We start from the raw sequence: 14,291 nt of genomic DNA, 5'->3' as shown, positions 1-14,291 counted from the left end.
TATTTTTTAGAGCATGTTTAGGCTCACAGCAAAATTGAGCTGAAATTGCAGAGAGTTCCCATACACCCCACCGCTCCCCCGTCCCTCCCACAGCCTCCCCAATATCAACGTCCAGCACCAGGGTGGCACATGCATTGCAGTCGATGAACCCACATTGACACATCATTATCAGGCTAAGTCCACAGTTTACATTCTATGGGTTTGGACAAATATATAATGACAGGTATCTTCCATTATGTATGGTATTATACAGAGTATTTTCACTGCCCTAAAAATTCTGTGTTATGCCTATTCATCCATTTCCCCACTCCAACCCTTGGTAACTACTGATCTTTTTACTTTCTCCATAGTTTTGCCTTTTCCAGAATGTCATATAGTTGAAATCGTACAGTATGTAGTCTTTTCAGATTGGTTTCTTTTACTTAGTAATGTGCATTTAAGGTTCCTCCATGTCTTCTTAAGCCTTGATAGTTTTTATTTTTTTTTTGCACTGATAATATTCCACCACCTGGATGTGCCGCAGTTTATTGATCCATTCACCTACTAAAGGACACCTTAGTTACTTCCAAGTTTTGGCAATTATGAATAAAGCTGCTATAAATATCTGTATGCAAGTTTTTGTGTGGACATAAAGTTTCAACTTTTTTGGGTAAACGCCAAGGAGTGCAATTGCTGGACCGTATGATAAAAGTATGTTTAGTTTTGTAAGAATCTGCCAAACTGTCTTCCAAAGTGGCTGTACCATTTTGCACTCTCACCAGCAGTGAATAAGAGCTCCTCTTGCTCCACATTTTCGCCAGCAGTTGGTGTTGTCAGTGTTTTGGATTTGGGTCATTCTAATAGATATGCAGTGGTATTTTAGCTATTTACTTATTCATTCAAAAAACATCATGTTTGGGACTTCCCTGCTGGTGCAGTGGTTAAGAATCCGCCTGCCAATGCAGGAGACACTGGTTCGATCCCTGGTCTGGGAAGATCCCACATGCCGCGGGGCAACTAAGCCCGTGCGCCACAACTACTGAGCCTGTGCTCTAGAGCCTGTGAGCCACAACTACTGAAGCCCGTGCGCCTAGAGCCCGTGCTCCGCAACAAGAGAAGCCACCGCAATGAGAAGCCCGCGCACCACAACAAAGAGTAGCCCCCGCTCGCTGCAACTAGAGAAAGGCCGCACGCAGCACCGAAGACCCAGCGCAGCCAAAAATAAAATTAAATAAATAAATTAAAACAAAACAAAACATCATGTTCGTGTCTTCTGTAAGCCAAGCTACACGCTATCTTGTGAAGCCATGGGGATGATAGAGAAGGGGAAGAAGGAGTAGTTGGTTGGCTTAACACAACTCATGCCACCCCCAGACTCATGCTCAGTGAATGTGGAATGAGTGTAATTTGCTGACCACACTAACGGCCAATTATGGTGTTTCGTGAGTAATAATAACTGGCACTTCTTTTTGCTTTTTGGTTGCTGCTTGGATTCCCTTTCGTTACTACAAAAATAAACTGTGCTTTTAATATTGGTCTCTGGAAACCCCAGCATTGACAGTATTGATTCTTTAAATGGAGAGAATATATTGGAGCAATATAAAGAGGGACTTCAACATGGCTCTGGGGCTGGTGGTCAGGAAATTCTTCCATACTCTGGAACTTTAAGAACAATCTATTGCACCCTGAAGCCTGGGAGACAATCCCAGGGGAAGGGAGGGGGCCTTTGTGAGGTTTAACATTGTTTAGAGATTAAAGCACTGCGGTTGGCTCTGTGCATCGTTATTTGAAAACAAACCAAACATCATATCTCCTAATAGTCCAAATCCATTCTTGGGAGGATTTATTGCTGCTGAGTACAAACAGTCCTCTCATGCCCCCGAGCGGAGAGCACATGGATTTCACCAGGATATGCGATTTTCAGTTTAGTTCTGAGAAGCTGCAAGGAGATGGCAGAAACCACTGTGGAGCCGCCGGCAACGTTCTGTTCTTTTTGGAAACATCAGGATTAAATCAGTCAGCAGTGTGGCTGGCTTGTCCCCTCTCGTACCAAAGGATAAGGGGAGCTGAGCATCTGCTCCCGACTCATAACAGTACAGATTCTTCTAGTAAAAATGTCAAAACTCCAGTCACCCTTCTCAATTAGAGATGCCGCCTAGGCCCCTGGGATCAGCACATTCAGTGACATTAGGACTTGATCAGTATTGTGATGGCGATGGCTTCTGGGCTCTGGGTTGGAGGTCTCGGGAGAACGCTCAGATCTTCACTCAGATCATCCTGGGCCTTCACCTCTCTTTGTACAGGCGAGAGGTCAACTCTCCATGTGGCTTTTGGAAAAGGTACAGATGGGAAGCCCCATAGAGGGGGCGGGCGGGGGGGGCGGAGGCTAATAGGAAAAGTGAACTTTTAATTTTGTTTTGGAAAAAAAAAAAAAATCTTCAAAAGAACAAAATGGGTTATATTGTATTTTAAACTAAGATTACAGCTACTATTTTTTTTTTTAATTTTTGGCTGCATTGGGTCTTCGTTGCTGCGCACGGGCTTTCTCTACTTGTGGCGAGCGGGGCCTACTCTTTGTTGTGGTGCATGGGCTTCTCATTGCAGTGGCTTCTCTTGTTGTGGAGCACAGGCTCTAGGTGCGTGGGCTTCAGTAGTTGCAGCACGCAGGCTCAGTAGTTGTGGCACGCAGGCCCTAGAGTGCATGGGCTTCAGTAGTTGTGGCACACGGGCTCAGTAGCTGTGGCTTGCGGGCTCTAGAGCTCAGGCTCAGTAGTTGTGGCGCACGGGCTTAGTTGTTCCGTGGCATGTGGGATCTCCCCAGACCCGGGATCAAAGCCAGGTACCCTGCATTGGCAGGCAGATTCTTAACCACTGTGCCACCAGGGAAGTCCTGCTACTACTTTTAAGTAAGAATGATTGCAGTTTGGGGAGAAATGTTCTAAACAAGGAAATGGAAGCTGAAACAGGAACCTATCCAACCTCTGGAAGAGGAAGTTCTGACCAGCCAAATCTCCTGGGGCCAAAGTCTCCAGGACGAATGGGGCAGGAAGCAGCCCAGGAACCCATGGAGGAGTGGTGAGCCATGCTGATGTGGAAAACCACCGCACTTAGGTCACTTCTCTCCCTGGTCCTTGGTCCGGGGTCTTGGGAGCGTAGGAGAAACAATGACGCCCATTCGGGCTGTCTAACAGCTGGCATTTTTGGAATTTCCAGAGAGAGCTGTGGAGATCAGGGCAGAGGCGGCTGTGGGCGTGCTGTAGACTCCGGGCTCAGTGGGTGCAGCAGACATTCTTACCTGCAACCGAGGCCCTCAATGAGGTGGGAAGTTGTCGACTCCCCGATCACTGTCTTGTTCTCAGCCTTTTGGGGCCTCAGCAGAAATGAGCCTGAAATGGTCCTATTACTCCATTCTCCTGTCTAATAATTCAGACACGTCACAAACAGCCTCCGTAAGCCCAGGGGGCCCCTCGCCAACCTTCTGACAGTGGAACAAGAAAAAGTTAAAGTCAGTTTTATTGGCAACACCTACCTTCCGACAGCAAAAACCGTCAAGCCCACGGTAATTTTCTGTTTGGCATAATAATTTTCTAGGATAGCTCTGTTGTAGGTGCCTTCCCACACCACCGGCGCCTTCCATCCTGTCATGGTCACAACCTCTGGGCGTTTACTGGTGACAAAACAGAGTGCATGAATCAGTATGGCTTTTAAGGTTGGGCAGAGACAGTCTGAGGGAAAACGGGTCAGCCATGGCTTATGGTGACTGTCCTTGAATCCCGACTGTAGTTTAACCTCAAACAGTCGGCTGGTGGTATGACATTTGCATCATCTTCTGGGTGAGGGACAGGAGACCCTGGCCCAGGTGTCTCTGAGGGCTGCGTTGGGGGACCCTGTGGGGACCTTACCTGTACAACTCAAACCCTCTGTCCCCCCCTACCCTTCCTGCTTTCCTTGTCCTCATCTTCCTTCTAAATCTCTCCTGCTGTCTCCCCAGCCCCTTCCTAAGCTGCCAGTGGCATCTCTGGGTGTTCTTCATCCCTGTGGGTGCCATCTGACCCTGAGAAGGCCCTAGTGCTTGATGCAGGGGGACCAGAGAGTGCCATGAGAGCTGAAAGAGGAAGAAGCCGCTATTTCAATTTGCCTTTTGCTAGAAGGGGATCTCTGGGTTGGAACCTGGTTATAGGGCAAAAAGGGCCCCAGACTAAGGGGGTTCTGGTGTTTATCATTCATTTGACAAACAAGGAGACGGTCACCCAGGAAAGAAGGGACCCTGCAGGCTGGGGCTCTTGCTCCGACCTCTCTCAGACCACGTGGCCTCTTGACTAAAGGCACAAAGCAGGGGGAGGTGGGAGGGGAGGATGTCCTCTGCACTCAGAACACTTGAAAGGGACTTGGCAAAGCCGACACAAACACCGGAAACAACGTGAGAGCAACGACGAAACACCAAACTGGCAAGAGTAAATGCAGAAAGGCTGAGTAGCAGCTGGGGCCCAGCCCGAGGCGGGGTCGGGGGATGGGAGGGGATGGCGGAGACTCAGCTCCGACCCCCATTTGCTCTGGAAGTGACTGCACTTGCCTGTTTGGAAGTAGCAACTGAAACAGTCATTTAGACTCAACCCCCAGGGGCGAAGCTGAGTTTTTCCAGTGAGGCTGGGCAAGGCTGGGTCACCCCCTGCTCGCCCCAACCCCCAGTAGAGCCTCACTCATGCCTCCTGTCCCTCTGTCCCCAAGTTCTGCACTCCTATTCTGGAGCTGACTCAGCGCTCCCACCCCTGCCCTGTGCCCTGCTTCAGGGCTGCTTCCTTCTTCCCCACACAGTGAATCTCCTGCAGAGATGGGGAGGGACACTGCCAGGCTGCCCTCGCGGCCCTCCCCATCTTGTCTGGAGTCTCAAAGCCCACCCAGCTCTGCCCTCCCACCTGGGTCAGACCGCTGCACGGCTGCACAGGGCAAGCTGCTCTTGGTTTCCTTCCATCATGAAAGAAGCTATTTTGGACTCTGCACCAACCTGCATGAGACACTTTCACATACACGTTCTCATGTAGTCCTTGCAAAAGCCCTGCCATGTATTATGTTCATGGTACAGATAAGAAAACCAAGGCTCAGAAAGGCTTGTTAACATGTCGGAGGCCAAACAGCTAATGATGTAACGAACACACACTGGACACTTCCTATGGGACCAGGCACAGTACCAAGGGCTTCACCCTTCAGAGGTAGCTGCTATTTTGAGTCCCATTTTATCAATGAGGAAACTGCAGCACGGAGCAGTTAAATAACTTGTCTGAGGTCACACAGCTAGTAAGGAGCCAAGCTGGGATTTGAGCCCAGATAACCTGACTCTGTAGTCTGTGCTCTGAACCACTATATCTATTGCTTCTTATACTGCATATTTATTTGCTAGGCTGATGAACTGGGGTTAAAACACAGGTTTGTCAGTCATTTCCACTCAACTTACTACTTCAGCATTTTTTATCAGTGCAGAATGAGAAATGATGAGTTTTTTTTGTTTTGTTTTTAGAAGCTTATGTGATGCTTTTAGTCACATAAAACTCCCAGCTTTGTTGAATGACTGGATTTCAAACCAACATACACACACACACACACACACGGCTTATCATTCTATAACCAATGTTTCTGAACACAAACCCTCCCATGCATTGTCACCTCATCCATTGTCTGTCAAGGACCTCTTAGCAGTTCTGTCCCAGCCCATCAGCTAAGCCATGCAGCCATGCGTGAGCTGAACATTTGGCAAGCTGGTTATATTATTTTTAAGAAAAGGAAGAGAAAGAGGAAGAGAAAAAGGAGGAAAGGACGGTATTCTTATTTAATACTTCGGGGTACAGGGGCTGCCCTTGACTTTCATTCTCTCATTGAATCCTCACAACTACCTTCTAGAGCGGGTGCTGTCCTCACCCATTTCACAAATAAAGAAAGCAGGGGTAGGCGAGAAGGAGAAGGGAACTACACCTTTAGCCATTTAATCAACAGGAGGGGCCAGACCAGGGCCCTCAGCCCCACCATGCACATCTGCTAAGTCTCTGCTCTGTGCCAGGCCCAGGGCTGAGCACGGAGATCAGAGGAATGAGACCCGTCCTACCCCTTGAGAGTCTCACAGTCCTGACAGGTGGTCAGCCTACCACATGCTCCTCCACTGCACGACCACTCAGTCTACACCTTCTAGAAAGACTGAGTCAAGACACCAGTGTCCAGTTTGTTTACTTGGCTGGGAAGAGTCCTTTGAGCAGGTAAAAAAAAAAAGCAGTAATATTAAAAATTAACGTTTCATTAAAAATTAAAATGTTCTATTTCCCAGCTGTTAATTATTAAATTCCACTGGCAATTCCAACATGTCAGCGACCCTGACTAGGAAGCCAGATGACAGGCTGAAAACGCAGGCCGTGGGGAGGAAGATGGGGTGGGAAGATGATCGAGATCAGCTTCCTGGATGAACCTCTGCTCAGACCCCACCCCACCCAACCCTGAAAAAAAAAAGACAAGTGACAGCAGGCAAACCACACATGTGTAAGAGCAAAAGATGTCCAAGGTTACGAAGATGGGGCTCTAAAAGGAGGAAAAAGTACCAGGAAAGATGGGAAACTGCTCAAATGCCTTCTTTCCAAGCAGGGCACCCACTGGTGTTACTTCAGCTTGTGGGGTTCCACCAATACAGACTAAAGGTTTCCCACAAAATAAAAGGGCCTCCATAACCCAAACACACACCTAGCTAGGTAATTGGTAGCTTTTACATTTTATGTACTTATTTATGGGTACACTGTGGTCCCCAAGGGTGGGGAAGAGGAAGTGTTAAAGTTCTATGAATCATGCAGCAGTTCAAAACAGGTGTGGAATGCATACAATGTGTTATTTACTGGACTCCTTCCAGGCAGCAGCACGTAGACAAGAGCTGATGGTGACATGAACAAGGGTGGTGGCTGTGGGATGGCAAGAAGGAGATGATGTGGGAAGAATTTGGGGGGAAGAATTAACAGAACATGTAAATGAATTAGACTGTGGGATGGATGAAGGAAAGGATGAAGGAGGAATCAGAGGTCTCCTGGACTCTGGCTTGAGATGGGGAATGAGAAGAATGAGGGTGGGGTAGAATCAAGAACTCCATCTGGGTCACGTGAGACACACAGAGATGTCAGGCAGGCAGTCAGACACAAGCAGGGGATCAGGGAAAACCTTTGGACTAAAGATATAAATGTGGGTGTCATTCACCCATGGATGGTATCTAATGCCATGGAAATGGGTGAGAGCACATTGGAAGATGGTATAAAGAAATGAGATGAGGATACTGGACTCAGCCTCCAGAAACTAATATTTGATGGCTGGGAAGAGGGAGAGGCCCCAGTTAAGGAGACTGAGAAGGGAGATGGGAGAAGCAGGAGGAAAATTAAGAGGATGTGATGATACAGAGAGTAAGTGATACTGATGTAAAAATGTATACACAATATACTTAAGATGTTTCAGACAGTTTACAGAAAAGGATACATTTCTATAAATATATTTGTTTATTAATTCAATTGTTCATCTTTCATTCAGTTATACAAGAAATATACTTTAGTTCCTGAGAAGACTTAGATTTGGTGTCACTACAAATCAATATTCTTTAAATATCTGCTCGCCAGTTGTTTGGAGGAGAAACTGAGCCATGCGTGGGGGAGAGTGGAGAGAGTGACAGCTGGTGGCTGTGAGCTGTTCCTCTTCTCTGACCCCAGTAATTCAGCCCCAGCCCCGCCTCCCAAGTCCCACTCCGCAAAGCACAAGTACCACAGTAAAAGCGTGCCGCCCTCCTTTGAAGGGAGCTTGGCGACCATCTCTAGCTCATCTAGCTGGCCCTTGGCGCGGGGCACGGGGACAGGGGTGTCTCACCACCCCCCCCCAACACATCTAAGGAGCTTGTCAAAGCTACAGTGCCTCCATAATCTTACATTTCCAGGAATGGTTTAGCATCTCATAGATGGCTACCCTATGTCATTGTCCAGCTCTTCACATGACACATGGGAGGCCAAAATTCCCCATCCTTTCACACTGACATGGATCCCTTATCCCAAAACAATAAGAGAACTTGCCAGAACATGTTCAGTCTTTCCAGAGCCCAAGACCCCTCATGCTGGAATAGATACTACTCTCCCCTGGTCCTCCTCCTACCTCTACAGCCACTCCTGCTCCTTTTCAGAGTTCTCTTCCTCCACTGGCCCTTTAAATGCTGATGTCAGACATCCACCTGGTGGCCTCATCCAGGCCTGCAGATCCCATCGCCACCTGCACTCTGATGGCTCCTCTTCCTACATCTCTACTGCATATCTCCTGCCACACTTATGGGCACTGCTATAGACTGACTACTGTGTCCCCCCAGAATTCATGTGTTTAAACCTAATCCCATACATGATGGTATTAGCAGGTGGGGCTTTAGGGAGGTGATTAGGTCATGAGGGTGGAACCCTCATGAATGGAATTAGTGCCCTTAGAAAAGAGACCTCAGAGAGTTCCCCCTTCCCTTCTACCACGTGAGAAAACAGTGAGAAGATGACCGTGTATACATTAGGAAGTGGGTCCTCATCAGACACCACATCTTCTGGGGACTTGATCTTGGACTTCCCAGCCTCCAGAACTGTACAAAATATATTTTTGTTGTTTATAAGCCATCCAGTCTATGGTATTTTTTTATAGCAGCCTGAATGACCAAGACAGGCACCCTGTGAATCTCTGTCCAGATGCCCCACAAGTACCTGAATCCACATACATCCCCAGTTGAGCTCATCGCCCCTCATGCCCCCACCACCACTCCTAGACCCTTTCCTGGTCAATGGCACCACCACCCACCAGTCTCTCAGGCCTCATGGTCATCCCGGACAGCTCCTACCTCCTTACCCCCAAACCGCATCCTTCTAAGTCAGGTTGATCACACCTCCTTACCAATCATGGCAAATACTAGTTGCATACCTAGTGCCCCTATAGGACTGTGAACTTCTTGAATATAACCATACTGATTGATTTCTACTGTCTCCTGTGCCTAACACAATGTCTAGTACAGAATTTCTGACCATGACTCATAGTGAGAAATACATCTTCTGTCACAAACACTTATGCACATACACATATATACGGAAGCAAAAATTCCACTAAACAATACCTATCCTTACTTCATGTGATACCTTCTGATTTTCCATTTGATTTCGATTTTTAAAAAAGCTGTTATTAACCCATTCAGCTAATTTCTGAACACATTAATGGGTAGTGACCAGTAGTTTGAAAAACACCAGCTAGCATATCATAGGTGTTTGATAAACATTTGTTGTATGCTGAAGAATGTGTGCATGGCCCTGTGAGATTCTGGATCATCATTGCCATTTTACAGATGAGTTAACCGAATCACAGAATTTTCTTGCTCTGACTCTAGATTCTGAGGCTTTCCACAACACCCCGTGGCCTGTAAGAACACTTCCAGCCCCAGTATTTTGTGATTCATTTGCTGCCACTGCTGTCAGAATCACTGTCGTTGTTGCTCAAGCATTTAAGTCAAAATATCCAGCCTCTCAGTTTCTCATCTAATCTGTTTTCAAGGTCTAATAGATGCTAAGACTCTGTCTCCTCAGTCAGGAACGTTCTCCACGGCACTGTTGCCTATGCAGCCCCCCACCACTGCTGAGCTATGGATTTACTGGACTTGGGGCGATGCTTCTTTTCTTACTGTGGATTAAACCAGTCCGATAGCTGAAGCTCTTCTTCGTCCTCCTTTCTTTGCTCCTTTGCTTTGTCTATGTCTTCTTCTTCTTCGTGGTAACTGTGGGTCCTACATACAAAGGGAAAACAAGCTGAGGAAGGCAGGGAGGGTGATCTAAGGCAGGGAGGGAAAACAAGCTGAGGAAGGCAGGAAGGTGAATGAGGATCCTGCAAAAATGGGTGCCAAGGCAGAGAACACGTGCACCAAGTGAATGTCTGGAGAAAGGTTCATGATACTAAACGTTTATTCATAAAGACGTACTTTTGATGCAAAGGTGCAGTACTCACCTTTCTTATTATCCTCCCAGGTCAGCACAGTGAGCAATTTAATGACCCAACAACCATCAGGCTATTTCAGGGGGAGGGAAACTTCATAAAACCGTCCTCATGAAAACATTTTAGCGTATGACAGTCTTTCCTGCAATCCCAACTTTAGCCTGAATTTCACTCATCCTCAAGTTAAATGGGAAAAACCAAAAACATGAAAACCAAACTTAACGTCCCAGTCCCAACCATGAAATAGAGTCCTTGTGTGCTTCCAATAGGCCAGAAAGACAAGTGACTGAGTTTATGGCTGTGAAACCACTTTTTTTTTTAGTTTAAAGTTTTTTTTTTAACATCTTTACTGGAGTGTAATTGCTTTACAATGGTGTGTTAGTTTCTGCTTTATAACAAAGTGAATCAGCTCTACATATACAAATATCCCCATATGAAACCATTTTATTTGGACTCTATAGCGTCGGGTGGATAAACAGATCATCGTCTGACCGCCTTACCCATTGTTAAACCAGCTCGGAAACCACCAGCCCTTCTGAATGCTGCTGTCACCAACTTCTGGGTTTCTAAGAAATGAAAAAGATGACAAACGTTTTTAGAAAATGAGGCAGTCCCAAACTGGGGGGTTTCCAAACACTTTTTATGGCAGGTCACTTAAAAAAATTCTTTTTAAATCACTAATTCATAAAATGAACCGAAGCGACGCCGCTCTAGCTGAATGAGAGAGGATGGACCTGACACTCCCTGGATCTCCCCTCCCTTGGGCGTCCCCTGGCACTCAGCTCATCCAGGGAGCCCTAGCAGGGAGAGAAGGAGAGAAGAAGAATGACAAGATGTGGAGGTAACTAATACATAACTCTGGGTCCTGGATCTGCCACTTACTAGTTGTGTGACTGTGATCGGACATTTTCCCTCTCTGAAGCTTGATTTTCTCCTCTGAAAAGTTAGATGCTAATAATAACAACAACAATAATAAATCTACCATGAAGGTGGCTTTGAAGACTAAACAAAATAGCATATGTAAAAGAGCTTTCTAAGTTGAAAATTACTGTAGCAAGTTGGCGTCTTTCAAGAAAACAGTGCACGTTTCCAAGAATGATGTCTTTTGCTAAACGAGGAGAATTTGAGTTGCTACAAAGGTCAGCAGTGACAGACTCAGGAAATCTGAGGGTCTCTAAACCAGAAAGAAGCTCAGCAATCTGTAATCAGAACCACTTTCACCACGCACATGCTGAAGTGTCCACATTCACTGTGAGAGTCTCTCCAAGGTGGGCACCTTCCGGAGGAGGGAAAAGAGGGGGAAGCCAGGGGATACAATGCCCTTCGGTTGGACAAATAAGGTGGTGAGGCATGAATGGGTATAAATAATAAGAAACCTATTTTAAAGCCCATCTACTTTCAAGAAGTGCTTGAGATGGTTTATGATTAAGAAGGTATGGTTACTTTTCTTTTCTTTTCCCCACTTGCATAAAATTAATAAATTTTCCAAAATTAAAAAAAAAAAAGGTATGGTTTCAATAAATAGGGAAACAATACAAGAATAAAGACAAAACTAAACAAACCAAACAAAAACAAAAGGAAACAGAGGAACATTTTAGTCACTCAGGTAGGTGTTTTCACATGACTTGGGTCATCTCAGCCACTCTGTGAGAATAAAAGTTTTACCTTTATTTTTATTTTATGGCTGAGATAGTGGTTGAGTGGGTTTGAGCAAATTGCCAAGATCCCATGGCATGTAAGCACAAAAGCCGGGATTTAACACCAGGGGAGAAATTATATCAGAAATGAAGGCCGAGGCAAGTACAAGTTAAGTTAAGCACAACACTTTGCTCTGAGCTTCTTGGCAACCAAGACAAAGACAGAAAAACGAAGGCTTACAGAGTCCTAACTGCCAATCTTCATCATCATCATCATCATCATCATCATCATCATCATCCTCCTCCTACACACACTAGTTCATTGGGAAACCCAAACTTTTTTCCTGATCCTTTGTCTCAACAAAATTTCTTGCAGGGGTCTTTATACAACATGTAGTGGGTTGCATAATGGACAATACCTACCCTGATTATTCTTATGAGCAAGGCAGGAATGTCCTCCAGACAACACTACTTAAAGAGATAGACAGTTGATGAGAAGCAAGGACAAAACAAGAGTCATGGCTCTGTAAAGGCAAGACTAGGGGGCTGGAGGAGTACAGGCCAGACCCCTGGGACCCCTCCCCTCCACCTGTGACCAGAGCTGCATCACCACCTGCCATGTTAAGAATGGACTGTAGGGGTGCCAGAGTGGACATGGGAGGCATCCCATAGATATCTAGAATTCAAAGCACTTACTTTGACTGGTTTATCCAGAACAAAGAGGCTTCTGGGCTAAAAGCAAATGAGAAATAAAAACATATCACGTTACTTTTAATTTGGAGAAAACCATTATCATTGAAGCCCTGGGCTGAGTTGAGAGCTTGGGTTTTGTCTACTCCCAGGTTTCCACCTTCCTTTGAGATAGAACCAATGATATCAAGGGACTTCAGTCACTTCTGGATTACTCAGAACAAGGGGCGGGAAGAAGGTCTCTGGAGAATCTCAAATCTCAGTTAAAAAAAAAAAAAGATGGCAGCTCTCCATTGTCCAGGGTGGCTTTGCTGAGGGAGAGGCTCCACAGACAGGTCCCCTCCTGCCACCTGCTCAGGAATCACCCAGGATTATCTTAAAACCAACGACTGCACAGCCAGCACACCACCAGCTCAGAGCCTTCTACAGAGCAGCCTCAAAGGGCATTTCTTTAGTTAACGAAGGCAGTGAGACCATCTGAAGGCACCTACAAGACTGGACCAGCGACTATATGACTCCTCTAGGGGCCCACCTCCCTTCATTCAACAAATACTTGCTGACAGTGTGTTACATGCCAAGTGCTGGGGATATGGTATTGGCTGAGACAGACACAGTCCCTATGCGTCCTTGTGATGCAGACAAGCTAGTGGGGAGAGCAGAAAAAAAAAGCATAAGTAACCAGGAGCACTTAACAGGAAGACCTGGAAGGCTTCCCAGAGGAGGGGATAATGTTTTAGCTGAGTTCTGAAGGATAAATAGGAGTCCAGGGGAAGAGGAACTGGGAAGAGTGTCCCTAACAGAGACAAAAATATGCAAAGGCCCTGAGAAAGGAAGGAGGCATTTAACTGTGCAAGGAAATAAACAGAGAAGTAGCCAGAGGTCCCCTCGCTGAGGCCTGCTGGGGATTTTGCCCTTGAAGAGTTTTAGGCAGGAGACGAATAGGGTCCTATCTGTAGGCCTTGTGAGAGTAGATATGGGTGACTAGTCATGAGGTGCTGGCAGTGGTCCAGGCCCAGGTCAAGGCAGCCAAGGAGATGGAGGGAGAGGAGTGCACTGACTTGAGAGACATCTGGGGGGTAAAGGGACAGGACTTGTAGTACTAGATTCCTCCATTGTTTTGTGCACGGAAGCTGTGCCCAATGGCTAAACCTTACTTGCTCACTTCTCCTCCCTGTGAACAAAAGGGAGAGAGCCTGGTAGAAAGAGTTCTGGACCTGGGCTCAGGCACATGCCCTGGCTCAGCGCCTTTCTGGCCCCAGCTGCCCTCATCTCTGAAAAAAATAAATGATTAATATTTGTTTCAGACTCTGCCTTCTGCCCCTGCTGGAAGTCCACATCTCCTGGTAGGAGTAAAATGCATGTCCTCTTTCCACCTATGGTTTCCCCTCTGAGCTCAGTACTTGTGGACCAAGCTCTAACATCCCTTGTTTCTAAATCTGTTTATTGATCTGACAATATTCATAATAGCTAATACTTGGCCAGGGACTGTTCTAAGCAATTGACATGCATTAGCTCATTAAATCCTCACAACAATCAGTGAAGGAGGTTCTATTCTTCCTCAGAGGCACCGACACATTAAGTGGTTTTGTTCAAGGTCATACTGCTAGGAGAAGAAACAGTATTTGAACCTGGGGAATCTGACTCCACGCCCTAGAAGAGGAGGAAGGGAGAGGGGACAGGAGGGGGCGGGCCCACTGCAACTCAGCACTCAGACCCCCACCTGGCACTCAGGGCGTCGATTTGTAGATTCAGATTCGCCACCTTGTCCCAACTTTTTAATTTGCCATCTTGCACTTTGCACCCTCCTCTCCCAGAAGCCTTCGACATCTCAGGTCACAGCAACACCCACGCCGCAGTGTATGGTGTTGGACACATATTCATCCTTCAAGGCACAGCTCAAATGCCACCTCTTCTGTGCCTTCCTTGGTACAATCCTAGCACAGTGCCTGGCACATAGTAGGTGCTCAATAAATATTTGTA

General features: G+C 46.5%; 1 protein-coding gene across 1 annotated transcript in view; it reads right to left on the bottom strand.

Moving 5' to 3' along the window:
- Positions 1-14,291, bottom strand: part of LOC137769877 (N-acetyllactosaminide alpha-1,3-galactosyltransferase-like) — a 65,093-nt gene that overhangs the window by 3,796 nt on the left and 47,006 nt on the right. Inside the window, exons 4-6 of the mRNA XM_068551959.1 lie at positions 10,485-10,550; positions 9,677-9,778; positions 3,509-3,646 (exon numbers count right to left, since the gene is read on the bottom strand). Of these exons, the coding sequence (XP_068408060.1) occupies positions 3,509-3,646; positions 9,677-9,778; positions 10,485-10,550 (306 nt within the window). The remainder of the gene's footprint in view (positions 1-3,508; positions 3,647-9,676; positions 9,779-10,484; positions 10,551-14,291) is intronic.

This window comes from Eschrichtius robustus, chromosome 10, assembly GCF_028021215.1.
Source record: "Eschrichtius robustus isolate mEscRob2 chromosome 10, mEscRob2.pri, whole genome shotgun sequence".
Lineage (NCBI taxonomy): Eukaryota > Metazoa > Chordata > Mammalia > Artiodactyla > Eschrichtiidae > Eschrichtius > Eschrichtius robustus.
The sequence above is the reverse complement of the archived record's forward strand: the minus strand, read 5'-3'. Positions and strand labels throughout refer to the sequence as shown.